The following is a 23,744-nucleotide window of genomic DNA, read 5'->3' on the forward strand; positions in this document are numbered from 1 at the left end:
TAATTAAGAAACAATTGTCCTCCGGTAGACTTTGATAAAAATGTCCAATATCCCCGGCCAAGTGGAAATTGTGTAAGAGTTATGTGAGGACCAATTAGATGATGGTCCGATCGCATTCTGTCTCCTATCAATACTTTCTTTAACCTTTTGTGCCAGAGAGAAAGAGACAAGAATGTCATTTTTTTGTCTCCACATATATGCTATCCGCTAGTTCTAATGTGTCCATGATATTTGTAATCTCCTTAAGGGCACGAGGATGATAGTTTGTAGTGTGATTTCCTTCACGGTTCATTGAGGTACTTAACACTGTTATAGCCTCCCACCATAATGATTTGATCGTTTGTTGCCTGTAGTGTTCAATAGATTGGTATGAATATTTTGGAAGAAGTTTGGATCATCCTGATTTGGACCATATAGATTAATGAGCCAAATCTTCTCTTTCTTTTTCTTCTTCTTTTTCTTCTTCTTCTTCTATGATATCATGGCGGTCCGCAAACAATCATTTAAGTGCATGCTGCCACTTACTGTGCTGGAATGTACGATCAATCATGATCTGGCCAATTCTGTACTGCCATGAAAATATAATAAAAAACAAATAAATCCCTACTAACTTCTACTCCCCAATCCCAAAACCCCTCCCCACCCCCTTACCCCATCTATATAATGCTGAAACACTCCACCCTTAGGATTTCTCAGCATATCAACAACCATTTCAACAGTAATATCTGTTACGCCCAATATCTCTTTTGCCATCTCCACAATAACCTTCACCCTGGCATTTCTACTTTTATTCATGATCAAAGTGTCCTTTAACACTGCACATTCATGAGCGCAATATTTTCTACTGATCAACCTTTTGGCCTCAATCACTCTTCCTCCCTTCACATTTTCTTTAATATGGACATAGATATGGGAACCCCAGTGATGACTCCCCGCAATCTAGCATAAGCACCAGGGACATGGCTTTTAATCTTCTTCCCATTAAGCTTTTCCAGTTTCAGAATCTTCTCTTGATGAGCCTGGCTACAAAGCAAAAAATATTAACAATCTACCATTTCCAATGAACCGAGCTAATTTGACTTCATCTACCTCTTTCTCTACGGCATTAGTCGTAGATTGGGTGTAAATGAGGCCCTGTTGTCTCATCAAACACTATCACCACTTTCCACTGCAACACATTATTAATTTTGCTTTATTGGCCCTCTTTATGCTTTCTCTACTAGACGCTCTACGGCTTTCTGTATAATGATCTCTCTTCTTTCTATGTCTTTCCACTATCATTCTGGTCCTTGACCCTCTTCCTCCCGCTCCATACCATCAGACCTGACACCCATATTGTTGGCATTCCAGCACAACTGTTGCTTCACCAACTTTTTCTCAATTTCCTCCACTTCGTCCGCACTACTCGCCGCCATTTCAGAAACATTAAATGTCTTCAATATGCAAAAATAGCACAAAAAAAGCCCCTCAATCTCTTTTCCTCCAGTCCTTTCACCCATAAGCCAAATCATCTTCCTTGCGGATCCTTCCTGACAGTTTACACATTCAGATCTAAATCATTGTTAATTAGTATCATTACCCGTTTTGAGTTCCTTTGTCCATGACAGAAAATGATTTCACCACCCCAGTCTTTTTTTCACGCAACTTCATCTTTAGATGTAGAGTGAGGTTCCTGTAACAGTAGATGTTACATTCTTTCTCCACTTTAAACTGATTGTCTTTTCTTATAATCTGCTAAGCCATTACACTTATAACTGGCTATACTTATTTCACCCCTAGCTGTACTTTTAGTTTATGGTTGACACAGCATGTTTGCCATTAGCCAATCATGTTTCTCATGGATTTCAAAGCATGTGAATGCATTCAACTTGTATTTAACACTTCACAATTGGTTATTAATACCTTCCCACTTGGTTATGAACGCAGCATACATTCGATTTGTTTTCCGAGGTCCCAGTTGTCTTGAACGCACTGAAGTCGTAGGTCGGAGATTTCGTAGTTCCAAGTTGTCTTGAACGCACTGAAGTCGTAGGTCAGAGATTTCGTAGTTCCAAGTTGTCTTGAACGCAACAACACAGTGGAGGAGAAGACAAAATGGAAGGCTGTGTAGACGTTTTCCTACGACAGAACACAACTGGATAACCAGTAAGGTAGCTAGCGATTGTTTGAAAAAAAGTATCGTAAGATTAATTAATACAATTATATTTTATAACAACAGTTAGTTAGACGCAAGCTAGCCAAATTATATTACATTAAAACATTGTCACGCGGTAAGGCTCCTTGACCCTGTGAATAGCATAGGCCAGTTAACTAGCTAACGTCAGGTAGGCTTGCTAGCTAGTATACGTTATTTTTTAATTAAATTTTGTATCAATAATGTTCGGTAGTTATACTGCTAGATATAATACCACTACACACGCCGCTTGGCTAGCAAGCTAGGTTGCGAACGTTAGTGCAAACATTCCACGAGCTGAAGTTAACTAACGTTAGCTTGTTGCTAGCTTGCTAGGTGGGGGGAGGGTGTCTAGTTTTTTAAGACGGCATACTTTTGTTTTAGTCACTAGATAAAGCGTTAGCTAGCTACATGCCTACCTGGTGGGGGGAGGGTGTCTAGTTTTTTAAGACGGCATACTTTTGTTTTAGTCACTAGATAAAGCGTTAGCTAGCTACATGCCTACCTTGATTTTTTCATTCAGTGGCAGTAATTTAATATTTCAGTGGTAGACTTCATTAATCTTCATTTTTGCAGTGTCAGTGTTACAACTCAACTTCTAAAATTAACTGTATGTCTAAGTTACAAGCCTCTGTGATAAACAGCAAGTCCTGCTTGAAATTCACATTTTCTATGGGAGGAAAACTTGATCAGAAATTGTCTTTGTTTGATGTTATGGACATGGGGGGTTGCACGGGTTTTGAACACCCAATTGATGTCTCTTTCTAGTCATGACATGACATAGTACTCATAGTCTTGTCTACGAGCTAGATGCATATTTTTTTAATGCTTGTCTGATTCTGAATTCAAACTTGGCTTGTGTATAACTCTGGTACACGGCGTTAGTGCGGCCCAGCCAGTGAACTAGAATGATTAATTATATTTCTATGGGCTCAGGTAGGCCCAGTGTTAGCAAGCGTCATGTAGTGAGCTACTGTCAGTTATTTACATCAGGTGATTTCATAGGCCGTTATTTTAAGATGGTCATACCATGTATCATTTAGCTATTTGATTTTTTAAATTTAAGGACCCCTTTAGATATATTCAGTACCAGTCAAAAGTTTGGACACAGCTACTCATTCAAGGGTTTTCTTAATGTTTTACTGTTTCCTACATTGGTGAATAATAGTGAATATATGAAATAACACACAAATGGAATGATGTAGTAAACAAAAAAGTAGCCACTCTTTGCCTTGATGCCAGCTTTGCTCACTCTTGGCATTCTCTTAACCAGCTTCACCTGGAATGTGTTTCCAACAGTCTTGAAGGAGTTCCCATATATGCTGAGCACTTGTTGGCTGCTTTTCTTTCCCTCTGGTCCAACTCATCCCAAACCATCTCAATTGGTTTGAGGTCGGGTGGTTGAGGAGGCCAGGTCAACTCCATCACTCTCCTTGGTCAAATAGCCCTTAAACAGCCTGGAGGTGTGTTGGGTCATTGTCCTGTTGAAAAACAAATGACAGTCCCACTAAGTACAAACCAGATGGGATGGTGTATCGCTGCAGAATGCTGTGGTAGCCATGCTGGTTAAGTGTGCCATGAATTCTAAATAAATCACTGAGTGTAACCAGCAAAGCACCATCACACACCCCCTGCATGCTTCACAGTGGAAACTACACACGCAGAGATCATCCGTTCACCTATTCTGCATCTCAGAAAAACACAGCGGTTGGAACCAAAAATCTCAAATTTGGACTCATAAGAACGAAGGACAGATTTCCACTAGGGATGCACAATATATCGGTGAACATATCAGAATCAGACGATATTAGCTATCTGTATTGGCCGATGTCTAGTTTAAGGCCTGATGTGCAAAACCGATGTCGAAGCTGACGTGCATACCTATATAACGAAGGTACATGACATAATGACGCCAAGTAAAATTTTGCGCTATGCGTGCAACACAGCATTCCTAAACTAGCCCACAATGTCTGCTGTGTGGCTCGAGCAGTCAACAAGTCAAGCAGTCATTTGAAAGAGTAACAAAATTTCAGCGAGACAACTCAAAAGCGAAATCCATTAAAGCCAAGATGATGGAATTCATTGCCCTTGACAATCAACTGTTTTCTGTCGTGGGTGATGTTGGCTTTCGCCGACTGGTCGAGCACCGGTTAACACTACCAAGTGCGCTATTTTCAGATATTGCCCTACTGGAGTTACACAGTAATAGCGTCACTGCTATTAGCTTCATGACATACATTCTATGGAACTCCGTTTGGGTCTTTGCGTGTCAAAAAATATACAGTAGCACTGTCAAAGCTGTACAACAAAGTCAGCAAACACCGGCCATGAACGATGTGTTTACATTACCGCGTTGGTAATAAAGCATCATTTGTTCGACCGCAACTTCTGAGGTAGCTAGCTTTAGCTTGGTACCTAGCTAGCACCAATACAACCAGCCTGAAAACAATGACCAGTAGAAACTGCAGTCATTTTCATTATTCTTAGCAATGATTTAGGAATCCTTGTGAGTAAGTATTAGCTAGGTTGCCACTTGTTGTTTGCCTATTGAAATTGAACTTAAGTTCATGAAAATAAATAGCTAGCCGTCTACTGAACCCTGTTGCCTTAAACTGACGTTATAAGCAGCCAGCTAGCTTCATCTGGCTTGAGAGGCTCGACCGGACCGGGTTGTGTGCTGTGAAGCTAGCCACAATAAGGATTAGGCACAATAGTGGAATTTGCGGTTTGCCTTCAAAATAGAGATATGTCATTGACAGTGATGCAAATAAATACAAATAGTAGAATTATGCCTTATATTTTTTATTCTAACTGCAAAGTCCACTATTGTGGCTAATCCTTATTGTGGCTAGCTTCACATAGATGTGTCCGACCACCATTAATCAAATATGAACTGTCTTATGAATTAGTGTTATTTTAGATGACACCTAGCTATATAAACTCAGCAAAAAAGGAAACGTCCCCTTTTCAGGACCCTGTCTTTCAAAGATAATTCGTAAAAATCCAAATAACTTCACAGATCTTCGTTGTAAAGGGTTTAAACACCGTTTCCCGTGCTTGTTCAATGAACCATAAACCATTAATGAACATGCACTTGTGGAACTGTCGTTAAGACACTAACAGCTTACAGAAGGTAGGCAATTAAGGTCACAGTTATGAAAACTTAGGACACTAAAGAGGCCTTTCTACTGACTCTGAAAAACACCAAAAGAAAGATGCCCAAGGTACCTGCTCAACTGTGTGAACGTGCCTGAGGCATGAGGACTGCAGATGTGGCCAGGGCAATAAATTGCAATGTCTGTACTGTGAGACGCCTAAGATAGGGAGACAGGACGGACAGCTGATCGTCCTAGCAGTGGCAGACCACGTCTAACAACACCTGCACAAGATTGGTACATCCGAACATCACACCTGCGGGACAGGTACAGGATGGCAACAACGACTGCCCGAGTTACACCAGGAACGCAAAATCCCTCCATTAGTGCTTAGACTGTCCGCAATAGGCCTAGAGAGGCTGGACTGAGGGCTTGTAGGCCTGTGGTAAGGCAGGTCTTCACCAGACATCACCGGCAACAACGTCGCCTATGGGCACAAACCCACCGTTGCTGGACCAGACAGGACTGGTAAAAAGTGCTCTTCATTGACTGGTAGCAGTTTTGTCACACCAGAGGTGATGGTCGGATTCGCGTTTATCATCGAAGGAATGAGCATTACACCGAGGCCTGTACTCTGGTGCGGGATCGATTTGGAGGTGGAGGGTCCGTCATGGTCTGGGGTGGTGTGTCACAGCATCATCGGACTGAGCTTGTTGTCATTGCAGGCAATCTCAATGCTGTGCGTTACAGGGAAGACCTGTGCGTTACAGGGAAGATCCTCCTCCCTCATGTGGTACCCTTCCTGCAGGCTCATCCTGACATGACCCTCCAGCATGACAATGCCACCAGCAATACTGCTCGTTCTGGGCGTGATTTCCTGCAAGACAGGAATGTCAGTGTTCTGCCATGGCCAGCGAAGAGCCCGGATCTCAATCCCATTGAGCACGTCTTTGACCTGCTGGATCGGGGCCATTCACCCCTGAATTGTCCGGAAGCTTGCAGGTTCCTTGGTGGAAGAGTGTGGTAACATCTCACAGCAAGAACTGGCTAATCTGGTGCAGTCCATGAGGAGGAGATGCACTGCAGTACTTAATGCAGCTGCTGGCCACACCAGATACTGACTGTTACTGACTTTGTTCAGGGACACATTATTCCATTTCTGTTAGTCACATGTCTGTGGAACTTCTTCAGTTTATGTCTCAGATGTTTAATCTTATGTTCATACAAATATTTACACTTTTTTTTTTGCTGAAAATAAACACTGTTGACAGTGAGAGGACTTTTTTGTTGTTGCTGAGTTTAGTAATCTAGCGAACTATAGCTAATGAAACAGATTATGTCGTTTTGCTATGTTTTTGGGGAAGAACATTGTTTGCGTCCACGAGCTAGCAATTCTTTTCATGACCAGCACTGTAGTTTCGTGAGACAACTTTACCAGCATCATAGCACACGTATCAATGAATCGTTGTGATATATGAGTGATGGTGTAATCAATGTGTAATAACTATGTAAAATTAATGAACGCTTTGAATTATTATGTGACGTGCAGTCATATTCAAGTCCTGATTGGTCAACAAACGTATTTGACACGTCAAGTAGTTTTTTTTGACATGTCAAATAGTATATTTTTTGACACGCAAAGACCCAAACGGCGGTCCATAGAAATCCTGGTTGAGAATTAAACGACCTAACAAATGAACAGCGAAACAGCATAGCAAGTAAGTGAAAGATAGCCGATTAATTATGGCCGATTTCAAGTTTTCTTAACAATCAGTAATCGGACATTTTGGATGACGATAATGGCCGATTACAAAACAATCCACAAGAAGACTGCGTGGTAGGCTGACCACCTGTTACGCGTGTGCAGCATCAGAAGGACCTTGTGGCTGCAAGGAGCCAAGGTAAGTTGCTAGCTAGCATTAAACTTAACTTATAAAAAACAATCAATCTTCACAGAACCACTTGTTAACTACACATGGTTGATGATATTACTAGGTTAACTAGCTTGTCCTGCGTTGCATATAGTCAAAGCAGTGCCTGTTAATTTACCATCGAATCACAGCCTAATTCAACTTCGCCAAACGGGTGATGATTTAACAAAAGCACATTCGTGAAAAAAGCACAATTGTTGCACCAATGTACCTAACCATGAACATCAATGCCTTTCTTAAAATCAATACACAGAAGTATATCTTTTTAAACCTGCATATTTAGTTAAAATAAATGCATGTTAGCAGGCAGTATTAATTAACTAGGGAATTTGTGTCACTTCTCTTGCATTCAGGGTATATGCAGCAGTTTGGGCCACCTGGCTCTTTGCAAACTGTGTGAAGACCATTTCTTCCTAACAAAGACCGTAATTAATTTACCAGAATTTTACATAATTATGACATAACATTGAAGGTTGTGTAATGTAACAGCAATATCTAGACTTAGGGTTGCCACCCGTTCGATAAAATATGGAACGGTTCCGTATTTCACTGAAAGAATATACATATTTTTTTTAATGATAGTTTCCGGATTTGACCATATTAATGACCAAAGGCTCGAATTTCTGTGTTTATTATATTATAATTAAGTCTATGATTTGATATTTGATAAAGCAGTCTGACTGAGCTGTGGTAGGCAGCAGCAGGCTCGCAAGCATTCAAACTGCACTTTACCGCGTTTGCCAGCAGCTCTTAGCAATGCTTGAAGCGCAGTGCTGTTTAGGACTTCAAGCCTATCAACTCCCGGGATTAGGCTGGCAATACTAAAGTGCCTAAAAGAACATCCAATAGTCAAAGGTATATGAAATACAAATGACTTAGAGAGAAATAGTCGACGTGTCATAATTCCTATATTAACTACAACCTAAAACTTCTTACTGGGAATATTGAAGATTCATGTTAAATTGAACCACCAGCTTTCATATATTCTCATGTCCTGAGCAAGAAACTTAAAAGTTAGCTTTTTACATGGCACATATTGCACTTTTACTTTCTTCTCCAACCCTGTTTTTGCATTATTTAAACCAAATTGAACATGTTTCATTATTTATTTGATACTAAATTGATTTTATTTATGTATTATATTAAGTTAAAATAAAAGTGTTCATTCACTATTGTTGTAATTGTCATTATTTCAAATATATTTAAAAAAAGATTATAGGCCGATTTAATCAGTATCGGCTTTTTTTGGTCCTCCAATTATCGTTATTGGCGTTGAAGAATCATAATCGGTCGACCTCTAACTAGAATGCTTAACGTTTTTAAAATTGGTTATCGGCATCGTTTTTTTTTGGCAAGGAAAATATCAGGTATTGGCCAAAATTGTCATATCGGTGCATCACTAATTTCCACCGGTCTAATGTCCATTGCTTGTGTTTCTTGGCCCAAGCAAGTCTCTTCTTTATTATTGGTGTCTTTTTAATAGTGGTTTCTTTGCAGCAATGGACCATGAAGACCTGATTAACGCAGTCTCCTATGAACAGTTGATGTTGAGATGTGTCTGTTACTTGAACTCTGTGAAGCATTTATTTGGGCTGCAATTTCTGAGGCTGGTAACTAATGAACTTATACTCTGCAGCAGAGGTAACTCTGGGTCATCCTTTCCTGTGGCGGTCCTCATGAGAGCCAGTTTCATCATAGCGCTTGATGGTTTTTGCGGCCGCACTTTGTTTATTTGAGCTGTTCTTGCCATAATATGGACTTGGTCTTTGACCAAATAGGGCTGTCTTCTGTGTACCACCCCTACCATGTCACAACACAACTGATTGTCTCAAACGCATTAAGATGGAAAGAAATTCCACAAAGAAATGTTCAACAAGGCACACCTGTTAATTGAAATGCATTCCAAGTGACTACCTCATGAAGCTGGTTGAGAGAATGCCAAGAGTGTGCAAAGCTGGAATCAAGGCAACGGGTGGCTACTTTGAAGAGTCTAAAATCAAAATATATTTTGATTTGTTTAGCACTTTTTTGGTTACTACATGATTCCATATGTGTTATTTCATAGTTTTGATGTCTTCACTATTATTCTACAATGTAGAAAATAGTATAAAAAAAAAATAAAAAAATTAAGAGAACATGAGTAGTAGGTATGTCAACTTTTGACTGGGACTGTGTATATTTATTGAGTTTGGCCTTTACTAATATAGCCCATAGAAACGCATTGAATAACACATTCAGAAAGGGCAAAACAGGCAGTCCAAAAATAAATCGTAAGGCATTAGTGGTTTCTTTGCAGCATTTCGACCATGAAGGCCTGATTCACGCAGTCTCCTATGAACAGTTTATGTTGAGATGTGTCTGTTACTTTGCCACGGGTGGCTACTTCGGGGCTCCTGAGTGGCGAAGCGGTCTAAGGCACTGCATCTCAGTCCAAGAGGCGTCACTACAGTCCCTTGTTCGAATCCAGGCTGTATCACATCCGGCCATGATTGGGAGTCCCATATGGCGGCACACAATTGGCCCAGTGTTGTCCAGGGTAGGCCGTCATTGTAAATAAGAATTTGTTAACTGACTTGCCTAGTTAAATAAAAGTAACACATTTTTTCAATGTCTTTCTTACAGTTGAAGTCAGAAGTTTACATACACCTTAGGTGTCCAAATTAAATGTATTTGGCTAAGTAGTAGGTTACAACATCGTTGACAGAAATTTCAGGGCTCACTGTGTCTTTAAGTGTTAAAAGTGCTTTAAGTGGTAAAATTTCACATTTTGCAATATTCAAAACCAAACATGACACTTGAGAGAATTGCTCTACTGTATGCAGGGTTACTGGAACCTGATTTGAATTTCTCAAAAACAGGGTTGTATGGTCGGCTAACTGGGTAATCTTCACCTCCTTATCACATACAGTTGAAGTCGGAAGTTACATAAACTCAGTTTTTCACCATTCCTGACATTTAATCCTAGTAAAAATTCCCTGTTTTAGGTCAGTTAGGATCACCACTTTATGTTAAGAATGTGAAACGTGAGAATGATAGTAGAGAGGTTTTATTTATTTCAGGTTTTATTTATTTCATCACATTCCCAGTGGGTCAGAAGTTTACATACACTCAATTAGTATTTGGTAGCATTGCCTTTAAATTGTTTAACTTGGGTCAAATGTTGCGGGTAGCCTTCCACAGGCTTCCCACAATAAGTTGGGTGAATTTTGGCCCATTCCTCCTGACAGAGCTGGTGTAACTGAGTCGAGTTTGTAGGCTTCCTTGCTCGCACACGCTTTTTCAGTTCTGCCCACAAATGTTCTATAGAATTGAGGTCAGGGCTTTGTGATAGCCACTCCAATACCTTGACCTTGTTGTCCTTAAGCCATTTTGCCACAACTTTGGAAGTATGCTTGGGGTCATTGTCCATTTGGAAGACCCATTTGCGTCCAAGCTTTAACTTTCTGACTGATGTCTTGAGATGTTGCTTCAATATATCCACATAATTTTCCTCCCTCATGATGCCATCTAGTTTGTGATGTGCACCAGTCGCTCCTGCAGCAAAGCACCCCCACAACATGATGCTGCCATCTCCGTGCTTCACGGTTGGGATGGTGTTCTTCGGCTTGCAAGCCTCCCCCTTTTTCCTCCAAACATATAACCAAACAGTTATATTTTTGTTTCATCAGACTAGAGGACATTTCTCCAAAAAGTATGATCTTTGTCCCCATGTGCAGTTGCAAACCGTAGTCTGGCTTTTTTATGGCGATTTTGGCTTTGCTGAGTGGCCTTTCAGGTTATGTCGATATAGGACTCATTTTACTGTGGACATAGATACTTTGTACCTGTTTCCTCCAGCATCTTCACAAGGTCCTATGCTGCTGTTTTGGGATTGATTTTCACTTTTTGCACCAAAGTTCGTTCATCTCTAGGTGACAGAACGCGTCTCCTTCCTGAGCGTTATGACGGCTGCATGGTCCCATGGTGTTTATACTTGCATACTATTGTTTGTACAGATGAACGCGGTACCTTCAGGCGTTTGGAAATTGCTCCCAAGGATGAACCAGACTTGTGGAGGTCTACAATTCTTTTTTCTGAGGTCTTGGCTGATTTCTTTTGATTTTCCCATGATGTCGAGCAAAGAGGCACTGAGTTTGAAGGTAGGCCTTGAAATACACTGCTCAAAAAAATAAAGGGAACACTTAAACAACACAATGCAACTCCAAGTCAATCACACTTCTGTGAAATCAAACTGTCCACTTAGGAAGCAACACTGATTGACAATACATTTCACATAATAGACAACAGGTGGAAATTATAGGCAATTAGCAAGACACCCCCAATAAAGGAGTGGTTCTGCAGGTGGTGACCACAGACCACTTCTCAGTTCCTATGCTTCCTGGCTGATGTTTTGGTCACTTTTGAATACTGGTGGTGCTTTCACTCTAGTGGTAGCATGAGACGGAGTCTACAACCCACACAAGTGGCTCAGGTAGTGCAGCTCATCCAGGATGACACATCAATGCGAGCTGTGGCAAGAAGGTTTGCTGTGTCTGCCAGCGTAGTGTCCAGAGCATGGAGGCGCTACCAGGAGACAGGCCAGTACATCAGGAGATGTGGAGGAGGCCGTAGGAGGGCAACAACCCAGCAGCAGGACCGCTACCTCCGCCTTTGTGCAGGGAGGAGCAGGAGGAGCACTGCCAGAGCCCTGCAAAATGACCTCCAGCAGGCCACAAATGTGCATGTGTCTGCTCAAACGGTCAGAAACAGACTCCATGAGGGGACGTCCACAGGTGGGGGTTGTGCTTACAGCCCAACACCGTGCAGGACGTTTGGCATTTGCCAGAGAACACCAAGATTGGCAAATTCGCCACTGGCGCCCTGTGCTCTTCACAGATGAAAGCAGGTTCACACGCACATGTGACAGACGTGACAGAGTCTGGAGACGCCGTGGAGAACGTTCTGCTGCCTGCAACATCCTCCAGCATGACCGGTTTGGCGGTGGGTCAGTCATGGTGTAGGGTGGCATTTCTTTGGGGGGCCGCACAGCCCTCCATGTGCTCGCCAGAGGTAGCCTGACTGCCATTAGGTACCGAGATGAGATCCTCAGACCCCTTGTGAGACCATATGCTGGTGTGGTTGGCCCTGGGTTCCTCCTAATGCAAGACAATGCTAGACCTCTTGTGGCTGGAGTGTGTCAGCAGTTCCTGCAAGAGGAAGGCATTGATGCTATGGACTGGCCCGTCCGTTCCCCAGACCTGAATCCAATTGAGCACATCTGGGAAATCATGTCTCGCTCCATCCACCAACGCCACGTTGCACCACAGACTGTCCAGGAGTTGGCGGATGCTTTAGTCCAGGTCTGGGAGGAGATCCCTCAGGAGACTATCCGCCACCTCATCAGGAGCATGCCCAGGCATTGTAGGGAGGTCATACAGGCACGTGGACGCCACACACACTACTGAGCCTCATTTTGACTTGTTTTAAGGACATTACATCAAAGTTGGATCAGCCTGTAGTGTGGTTTTCCACTTTAATTTTGAGTGCGACTCCAAATCCAGACCTCCATGGGTTGATAAATTTGTTTTCCATTGATAATTTTTGTGTGATTTTGTTGTCAGCACATTCAACTATGTAAAGAAAAAAGTATTTAATAAGAATATTTCATTCATTCAGATCTAGGATGTGTTATTTTTGTGTTCCCTTTATTTTTTTGAGCAGAGTACATCCACAGGTACACCTCCAATTGACTCAAATTATGTCAATTAGCCTATCAGAAGCTTCTGAAGCCTTGACATCGTTTTCTGAAATTTTCCATGCTGTTTAAAGGCACAGTCAACTTAGTGTATGTAAACTTCTGACCCACTGGAATTGTGATACAGTGAACTATAAGTGAAATAATCTGTAAGCAATTGTTGGAAAGATTACTTGTCATGCACAAAGTAGATGTCCTAACCGACTTGCCAAAACTATAGTTTGTTAACAAGAAATTTGTGGAGTGGTTGAAAATCGAGTTTTAATGACTCCAACCTAAGTGTATGTAAACTTCCGACTTCAACTGTATATCTAGGAGATATAAGAAAGCTAAGGAAATATTTACCTCTTTTGAGGGGGGGCACTCTCACTACCTTTTATACTTCCATTAATTGTTTTAAAACTGGTACTGGTTACAGTCAGACGAGTCCTGTGACACTTGTAGGTGTTGTACAGCAAAACGATGAACATCGTGTTCGTGAGAATCTCCCCTTTCCACAGTGGGATTCCATTAGTTTGTAGCCCATACGGTACGGACGCTACAAACAAATGTTGGCACATCAACTACTGACTTCAGATGAGTCCCGTGATGTTTGTAGAGCAAAACGGAGAACACCATCGTGAGAGTCTATTTTCCATATTTGTTTGTTGGCCAAACCGTTCTGACGCTACAGACGTTTTTGTGAGAAGACCGATTTTCAGGATGTCATGGTCTGACAAACGCCACTGTAGCTTGCCCACCTTCCACCGCAGATGCGGAAGGCCGACATTGGTGGATGAGGTGGATTGAGACGCAGCCCATGCAAGACTGATATATCTAGCTTAAACTGACAGATTTTGATGGGGATGTTTTGTTACCTATACTGACGCACCCATGTGTCAATAGACTTAAGGATTAATGCAAAGTAATGAACTGCTCTTCAAGTCTCTCGACGTGTAAATGTGCTTCATTTCAATAAACAGCATTTCTGGTAGATTGGATAACATTTGTATTTTTCTATCTTAATTTGACAGGTCTATCATGGAGGGCTTTATGGATATCAATGAGATCCATGACATCACTGGCACTGATACAGGTATTACCTTAACTATTTTCCTTCCCCTTTTAGTCTTAATGTAATGGACTGTGTGTTAGCTGTCCAAATTATGTGATTGGATGGAGATGATGATACATTTTCTGTCATTGTTTTTCTATCCTTGCTGTTCTCCTTGGTGTAGAGGAGCACAGAGGAGATGCAGAGCAGGTGGAGGGGGCCGAGAGGAGTGCTAGGCCGACCATCAGCGAGTTCAAAAAGACCTGGGGCTTCAGGCGGACCACGGTTGCCAGAAGAGAGTTTGTGGGATTGGATGAGATTGAAGATCCAGAATCTCCACCCCTACCCACACGTCGGGGCAGAGGCCGCCCAGCCAAGACCTATTCGAGACGTGGGCGAGGGGGGAGAAGGAGCGTCCCAGCCGACCTGGAGTACTCTGGAACGGCCTCCCCCATTCCAATGGACACAGAGCCTTCCTCAGAACCCCAAGAGCCCTGCCCAGGTGGCAGCCTAGATCCCACCTCTTGGCAGGACTTTGGATCTGCATTTGGCACTGCTTTTTCTCTACTTGGGGAGAAGGAGGAGGACTACATGCCCATGACTGCTCCTGCCCAAACTATGGCTGCCCCTGCCCCTAGCTATGGGGCTAGTAGGGACGTGGAAGTTGCCTCCAGTATTGAGGAGGACAGTGATGAGCTGACCCTGAAGCAGCTCCAGGAACGGCTGAGCACTAGGGGGAGGGGGGAGTCCAGGGGGAGGGGGGTCAGAGGGAGGGGGAGGGGAAGAGGGAGAGGTAGAGGTAGGGGGCGTGGGAGGGGTAGGGGGCGTGGAAGGGGTAGGGGTGTAGAGCCAGAGTCAAGCACTGCGGATGAAGAGGAGGTTATTTTTGTAAATGAGTTGGAACCGCAGCAGGTGCATCAGCCTCAGGAGGAAAGGGAGAGGAGTCCTGAGAAGGTTGTGGTAGAGTCTCAAAGCCCTTCTCCTTCTCAACAGTCGAGCTCAGACTCTATGCCTCCTCTTGAGTCTGATCCAGAAACAACAGAAGAAAAGGCAAGCCAAAATGATAATGTAACAGAGGAAAAGGACAAGGTGGAAGAGGAGGAGAGGATCGAGGAAGAAAAGTCAGAGTATTCTAGCATATCGGACAGTGAGGGCTACAACCCCCATGCCCTTTACTGCATCTGTCGACAGAGGCACAACAAAAGGTATGTGTGTAGCATTGTCCTGGACGGTATTCATCTGTGAAAACAAACAAGCAAGCCTTATGTTTTTGGTTTAGCAACTCTACGTCTCGGCTCTTTCCATCTGCCACACACATCTATTTCTAAATTGTCTGTGGTTGTTGATTTTAGTTATTGTTCTTTAGCTGACATTTTCTTATTGCTCTTTTGATTCCTTATCCAGGTTCATGATCTCCTGCGACAATTGTCTGGAGTGGTTCCATGGCGACTGCGTTGGCGTCAGCGAGATTCAAGGCCGAAAGCTTGAGAGGAGTGGACGAGACTGGATCTGCGCCACCTGCACCAACAAGAGCCAGAGCCAGCCAGACCCCCAGCAGAGCTCCCCTGACTGCCTGACACTGCCCTACTCGGGGGAGGAGGAGATTGTACATGAGGAGCAGGCCAGCGAGGTGAGAACCCCAAAAAAACACTGATTCCTTTGCTAGCATGCAAGGAAATAAATTGTAGTTTGTGGTGTTATATGGCTTTCCTTGCATTGTACGGCACAAACTTGACTACATTTTAACCAGTTGCGTGTTTGAGATGTGTGCTGACGTGAGTCTGGTCCTAGGAGGCTGTGGTGCAGGAAGTGACAGAGATGGTTGCTGAGGCTGAGATGGAGTTGGATGGTTCCCTACCCCAGTGCATCGGCTCAGGGTGCAGTAAGCACGCCCTGCCTGACTCCGTTTACTGCGGCACAGACTGCATTCTGCGGCACGCGGCTGCCACTATGAAGACGCTCTCCAACTCCAAAGAGACTAAAACTAAGCAACGCCCACAGAGGAGAGCAGCAGCCAAACTTGGCCCTAAGGTAACCCGTGGTTCAAAATAGGTTGTTTTGGTTAAGAGACTCTGCCTAAGCTTTTTAAAAAATGTTCTTCTGCATGTTGTCCTTGTTTTGTTTTGGTGATGAATGTATGCTGAGATTGTTACCTTTTGAAATGGATAAAGCTGACACTGACACAATCACTCACATAGTATGAGTACATTTAACCCCAAATAAGCTGATGTTGACCTCTGAATATTTTGACCTCAGGATCAGAGGTCGGCTAGGATGCCCCAGAGGTTGTTGGCAGAGCGGCCTGAAGAGGAGGCTGAGGAAGAGGAGGCTGAAGAAGTTGAGGACAAGGAAGCTGACACATCTACATCTGCCTTATCCTGTGACCCTAGTCTCACTGCAGTACAGGCCACATCCATAGAATCACCTATGTTTTACAAGTCGAGTATGTATCACTCACAGCACATGCATATCCAACACATACAGAATACTTTCACTCAGTTGGCATTCATCAGACACTAGCTATAATGTTACCTATACCATCCACAATCTGTAGGTGTAGGGAGACGAGGTTATTTGCAGGGGTCAGCAGCAATGGGTAAGTGTACACATTTTGGCAACTTTATAAAATGTTTTCCTTCAACTAGTTGAAAAGGAAACGTTGAAAAAGAATAGAAACCAATCAACAATCCAAATGAAATATCCTCAGTTCCCAAATAGTAGAAGGGTTATTATAGTCCGGTTGAGACGCTTCTACTTCAATACCACCATCTTTCTACAGTCAATATTTTAATAGTTGCCAATGTTTTGATTTGACAAATATTGAAACCGGTACGTTAGTTCACTGACAGCCTTGCATGGCAACAACATAACTACAAGGTGCAGGCTGAAATTAGGTGAGTCTGTCTTAAAAAATATTTTCTTTGTTAGGAAATACAGTGGAAGTATGTTTAAAAAAAGAAAGAAAAAGGGGGTACACAAGTTGTTCAGATAAAAATCACTGTTTGATGGAAAGCGCAAAACAAATTCACTCGTTGACACATGCATATGGTTTTAGTTCTCAGAAGAAGAAAAAACATGAAACAAAATGAATGGTCGGTCACTATGGTCCAAAAACAAGGTCTCTCCGGTCATCCAGTAGTGCCTGATATAGGAAATAGATTAATTCAACAATGGATGAAAAACCGGTGACATAGCAATAGCACATTTTCTCCCTCTCAAAGATGGCAACCGAATGCAAGCTACAGACCAGTTGAGCTTTTGGAGGAACTGGTTTGAATTCTTTGCAATGGTGTTTGAACTGTGAATGGGGGTGGAAAACTGAAGAGAATCATCCAGTCTTATAAGATTTATAGAGCAATGTTCACCGGTTAATAGCAAAGGCCAAGGTTTGCTGTGGGTTGGTGTAAACCCTTGGCTAAAGTTCAAGCTTCCACTTCTCAACAATCACTGATTTTGGCTAGACACATCTCTACCATTGGTACATTGCAATGGTCTCTGTTTTTCCTACTCTCTTCTTCTGCGCTGTTCATAATATTGCTTTCACGTAACCTGTGTTTTGATATCAGTGCTCATGGAGGAGGGGACGAGCGCCACGTTGCCAACTTGAAACTTTTTTATAATGAAGAATTTAGAATTTGTATCTTAAACAAGGTGTAGTGTCATACCATACTTGCACACACGGGACACCAAAACACACATCCATGTTGTAAATTCAGACTCAGATCAGTGCTCATGGAGGATAAGGGACTATTGAGATGCATCCCTTGTCCTTAGTTTTACTAGATTGCGCTCATCCTCTTGAGCTCCATTGCTTTAGCTATAAACCACTTCTACAGGGCTGTGTTGTTTTGAAGGCCCAATGCAGCTGTTTTTATATCAATATCAAATCATTTCTGGTAAACAATTAAGTACCTTACTGTAATGGATTCCCATTTAAAATGGGCAAAAATATAAACGCAATATGCAACAATTTACAGTTCATATAAGGAAATCAGTCAATTGAAATACATTCATCAGGTCCGAATCTTGATTTCACATGACTGGGAATACGAATATGCATATGTTGGTCAGAGATAACTTAACCAAAGGTGGTGGCGTGCTTCAGAAAACCAGTCGGTATCTGGTGTGACCACCATTTGCCTCATGCAGCACAACACATCTCCTTCACATAGAGTTAATAAGGCTGTTGATTGTGGCCTTTGGAATGTTGTCCCACTCCTCTTCAATGGCTGTGCGAAGTTGCTGGATATTGGCAGGAACTGGAACACGCTGTCATACACGTCGAGCCAGAGCATCCCAAGCATTATCAATGGGTGACATGTCTGGTGAGTATGCAGGCCATGGAAGAACTGGGACATTTTCAGCTTCCAGGAATTGTGTACAGAGCCTTATGATATGGGGCCATGCATTATGCTGAAACAAGGTGATGACAACAATGGGCCTCAGGATCTCGTCACGGTATCTCTGTGCATTCAAATTGCCATAGATAAAACGCAATTGTGTTCATTGTCCGTAGTTTATGCCTGCCGCCCATACCATAACCCCACCGCCACCTTGGGAAACTCTGTTCACAACGTTGACATCAGCAAACCGCTCACCCACACGACGCAATACATGTAGTCTGCGGTTGTAAGGTCGGTTGGACGTACTGCCAAATTCTCTAAAATGACATTGGAGGCAGCTTATGGTAGACAAATAAATATTCAATTATCTTGCAACAGCTCTGGTGGACATTCCTGCAGTCCGCCTGCAAATTGCACACATGAGACCTCTTTGGTGTTGTGACTGCACATTTTAGAGTGGCCTTTTATTGTCCCCAGCAGGGTATACCTGTGTAATCATGTGTAATCAGCTTCTTGATATGTCACACCAGTCAGGTGAACGCACTATCTTGACAAAGGATAAATGCTCACTAACAGGGATGTAAACAAATTAGTGAACAAAATTTTAGAGAAATAATTTTCTGTGTATGGAACATTTGTAGGATATTTTATTTCAGTTCATAAAACATGGGACCAACACTTTACATATTGTACTTATGTTTTAGTTTAGTATAGTTTTTTTGCACAACTTTCTCCAGCAATAATTTTACTAGGACGGTCTGGGAGTGGTCTGAGTGAGGAAGAGGAAAATAGAAAATGAGCTGTAGAGGTTTAGAATTCTCTTTATTGGTCTATTAACTAATTAACTGCATGGTGATGTCACTATGGAAAGCCGAAACTCCCACCCATCCAAATCTGCTGATTTAGAAGGTCCTGTGTAGATAGTTAATTTTTGAAAATACAATCACGAAATAACACTGATACATTGTTATCACACTTTTACAGTATTAGTGACGTGTCATCAGCTGTTGTACAATATAATACCAAACACAGGAAAACTGAATTTTGACTGCACTGGGCCTTTAAAACAATGCATCAGCTATTCATCAAAGGAAAGCAGGATCATATTCACCTGAGCCCCAGACACTGCACTATCTATCCAGCCATGGGATTTGTTTTCAGAAGCATCTGTTCATAAACGCTACATTTGTATCTTAGGATTTATGCATGTTTTTTAAAGAAAGCTACCATAGTTGACAACATTTGCTACAAGTTGTCATGAAGTGCTTGACAGTAACCTGGCCTAGACCCCAAAGTCTAAGCAGAACCCCAGTGGCAAGAAAAAGAAGCCTTGAGATGAACCAGACTGAGGGGAGGCCCATCCTCCTCTGGCTGTACCAGGTAGAAGTTACATACAAATACAATGTATGTTCAAAGAATACGAGCAGGGACAGACTGTTTTCTGTATCTGCAAGGCACACACAGTTATTGCCGTTTTGGCCAGATAGTTGTCCATAAAAGACTTACAATACTCAAAAGTTTTTGGATAGACTTTGACACAGCATGATGGGACAGACCAATATGTGGAGGCACCAACAGGTAGGGTGAAGCAGAAAGGGAGGGAATGTGGCAGTAGGGCAGCATCTGGATGTGTTGGTGGAAAGCTGTCTATAATGGTAGTAATTGAGTACAACAAAGGCAGTCCCAGCCAGTGCCAATGTTCACTTTGGTACCTTTTCCCATACCAGACCATTCACTGCTGTTTAATGTGGGCCTGATTTCACTTGGATAAGTATGACAGGGTCTAGATTGATTCATACTTGAGCAAAGTGTTTCCCTCAAAGTGAGTTTGAACTTTCCAGTCGCTAAAGAAATGTAGATTTTGGACATTGGTTATTGTCACTAGTGTCCAGAGGCAGGACTGGGTCCTCTGCCTTGCCCTCTGGTAATGCTGCCCCTTTATCCAAGCCACTTGGTATTCAAGAGTACCGATGTTCAGCAGTTAGGGTGCCAGTGTCAAATGATCTATCAGTCCTATTCCCAACTAATTTTTGACTTACCAGAGACCTTGCAGCAACTGACATGATTGTACAAATTTTATTTAGCTAGTGCATTTAGCGAGGGGGGGAAAAATGGTCGTACTCGATTAATATTGCAATACATATAATTTGTTTATGAGGAAACACAAACTCAATGCAAAATGGGATTTTTATTTTATTTTGGGGGGGCCCCGTGTGGTCTTTTTTTTAAGGGGAACTGGAGCGCTGCACCCCTTTACATATATCCCCCCAATCTTTATTTCAGACAGGTGGCAAGTAAAGTAGAGGGGAGAACAGGAGGAAAGTGGTGGTTTCAGTGGGATTTGATCCCATGCTGTTCTGGGGGACTGCTGCTCCACGTCACCAGCAGTTGGAACTTAAACTATTGTCAATTGCAGTGTCATATACACACACACACACACATAAGCAAATGATGCACTAGTCAATCTTTGGCTCACTTTTAGGCTTATGTCTGGCCACACAAATCCTTACTGAACCGATGCTGGCTATACACTACACCTCTGACATTTCTACAGCTCTCACACACAAACTCCAACATGCACACAGACACGGGACACCAACAAACACAGACATATTTTACACTCAGACCAGAGGGAGAGAGGATTCTATGCAAATAGGGACGGGGAGATTTGGAGAGCGGAGCAGTTTTTCAGCTGGAGCATGGAGCTGCTGAGAGGATGTTCAGATGCCATGCAGGATTTCTCCAAGGATCCTGACAAACAATGAATGCCAGATTCATAGATCCATTTCAATGAAGAAGACTGAAGTACACCGCTGGCCAATGCCACTGACATAATCAATACTGCAATGCCTGGCAGATCAGCAGGAGTTGTACAATTATCCTTCCAATAATTTGGAACATGACCTGAATAATCCTATTAGGATTTGAAATCACTCACAAAAGGACACACTTACTCCTTTGCTCTACAGTTGGGTTAAAGTTTTTGTCTGAATTAATTCAATAACCTGCATCAGTGAACACCTGTTTGAATCCAGTACGTGAATGGGATTCAGTGAAATGCCATAGAAGTGTGCAAGGAGTACAACAGTTTATTTAGTTATTGCACACATGGAACAATGACTAAGGCTGTGTTATGTTCTTCAAACAGCCCAATTGTTCTTTTTTCCCACTAATTGGTATTTTGGCCAAACAGATCAGCTCTGAAAAAATATCAGAATAGTTGCACTTTTTAGTAACATGGTCAAATATACAAGCATTATTTTGTACCATAGAAGGATCTTCCACAAAACAGACATGCATTTTATGTACATCCTATAATTTTTTTTGTTTTCCTGTGGTTCTGTTTTTATTTTTGACAGTTAAAAGTCCTGAACACATCTGACACTAGAGGAATGCAACCTCAACGCTAATACCCTTAGAATGTGACCATGTGTCTTACATCAGTTCTCACCATTCAAATGGAAACATTTGACGTAGATGACCAGCTGAATTTGTTTTATATCGATCTGATACATTTCAGATTCACATACAAGTATTCACACCCTCTCTGGTATTTTGCAGAGGTGGACTGGGTCTATCGCACTACCTGAGATGAGTGACTATCACTACTATGGTCTGAGACACCTAGACCTCATACTGTTTTTAGTCACAACCAAGATTTAGGCAGCAGTCAAATGACCTCTACCTTCTCAGTTTTTACAGATTTTAATGATCTATAGCAAGGCTAGGTGGAGACCTCACCATTGCTTATTTTGCCCGTGTTACTCTACTTTCATGGGGGACTCCAGGTGGTGCACCTTTTCGTTCCAGCCCAGCACTAACATACCTGTGCAGCATCATGGTCCCCATAATTAAGGAAAACTGTTATTCCTTTATTTTTGCAGATCTGAAGGAACTGGATAGGTGTAAGCAATATGTGTCTTCATCTCTGCTATCTGTTCAACAGTTATCTTCCGTTTTAGCTTTTCGTCTTGAGCCACCAATTGTTAAACACAAGTACCCTCTACTGGCCAGACATTAGAATAGTTTTTTTTTAAAGTGCAATTATTCAGTGTGACGTTCTCCTGAGAATGTATCATATTCCCGTACCCCCGAAAAAGTGTCGTGAGAAATCCCCAATACTAATAGCACAGATTTTCTAAACCCAGAAGCGCAAAATCGCGAGACTTCCGGGAACACTTGCGAAACACAGACCAGTCCGGGGTTTTAGAAGTCAATGAGAACATTTCTCCCTTTGTTGTTCATTTTCTCAATCTGAAGGCACAACCTAGATTAGAGCCAATGTCTTAAGTAGTTGAACATGTTATTACTCCAACCTCGCGAAAGTGACACGTTTTCGTCAAAAACAACTTTATATCAAGGGGTGCCATTGATTTGACATCCTGCACATGTGCAGTTCAGCGCGAGACGAACGTTTGGCCCATGACGTGTTTCTATGCATGAGCTGTGCTTGCCAACGTCGACATGACATCGCCTACAAGTGTGATCGGGGATTTCTATTTGGAGATGCAGTTTTAGCCTATCTTCATACTCTGCTGTCTTTGATAATATTTTAACGATACATAATTTTACATTTGTTCATGTTTGGATACGTTCTATTGTAGAAACGACTATATCAAATACTGTAAGCATTCTGGGTAAGATGTTATACAGATGTTCAACTACATACATTTAATGCCCTGATCATAATTTGTTTAATTGCTCATGATGTTCTTTATATCCAAGTCACTTGATTGCTGCAAGGGTGCAGTTCCATTTACTTGCTAATGTGAATTGTTAAGACTCAAGCATAGAGCTTGACCTGATTATTGCTTTTACAATCTAAAACAGATGTCTTACAGAAGAAGGATGCACTTCTCCAAAGTGCACACTAGACACACTTAAACCTCAATCTCACAAGTGATCATATGACAGCAGTCCGATAAAGTACATAAATAGTAATCTGTAGTTTCTCCAATTGATCAATTTTGTATATAGGGCTGGTTGGGTTGGATGTGATCTTATAGTAGGATCAGAACAGAATCTGTGTAGAATCATTTAATCAAGCAAGTTTTGTAATATTGCTAGATGCAACCACTGAATGGAGATTGAGTAGGAAAGTGTGGATTTAACCAGAAGTTCTGTGTTTATGGAGCGAGCCCATTAACACCTGTGCCATAACGTTCCAGGACCTTGTTTCCCAGAGCATTCGCGGCGTCAAGATCATATCTTTTAGTAGCCAAGGTCTTTCCCAGAGCCTTCGTTAGTATTGTTGCTCTTAAAAACCTTTGCACATCTACGGAGTGATCCTGACCACTCATAGAGCAGCCAAAGTGCATCTTTAGGCTTCTTTTCTGCCTTACCTCACAAGATAATCCTTCTAAAACAATGTAAGTGTTTTTGTGTGAATGGGCATGATCATACAATGTAAAATGTTTCATTTGGGTAATGTATAG

General features: G+C 42.1%; 1 protein-coding gene across 1 annotated transcript in view; it reads left to right on the forward strand.

Annotated features, from left to right (window-relative positions):
- The first annotated feature begins 2,048 nt into the window (after positions 1–2,048).
- LOC139541863 (death-inducer obliterator 1-like) overlaps positions 2,049–23,744 on the forward strand; it is a 41,819-nt gene continuing 20,123 nt past the window's right edge. Inside the window, exons 1-6 of the mRNA XM_071346754.1 lie at positions 2,049–2,150; positions 13,947–14,008; positions 14,151–15,171; positions 15,371–15,596; positions 15,758–15,997; positions 16,223–16,409. Of these exons, the coding sequence (XP_071202855.1) occupies positions 13,954–14,008; positions 14,151–15,171; positions 15,371–15,596; positions 15,758–15,997; positions 16,223–16,409 (1,729 nt within the window). The 5' untranslated portion in view covers positions 2,049–2,150; positions 13,947–13,953. The remainder of the gene's footprint in view (positions 2,151–13,946; positions 14,009–14,150; positions 15,172–15,370; positions 15,597–15,757; positions 15,998–16,222; positions 16,410–23,744) is intronic.

This window comes from Salvelinus alpinus, chromosome 17 (assembly GCF_045679555.1).
Source record: "Salvelinus alpinus chromosome 17, SLU_Salpinus.1, whole genome shotgun sequence".
Taxonomy (NCBI): domain Eukaryota; kingdom Metazoa; phylum Chordata; class Actinopteri; order Salmoniformes; family Salmonidae; genus Salvelinus; species Salvelinus alpinus.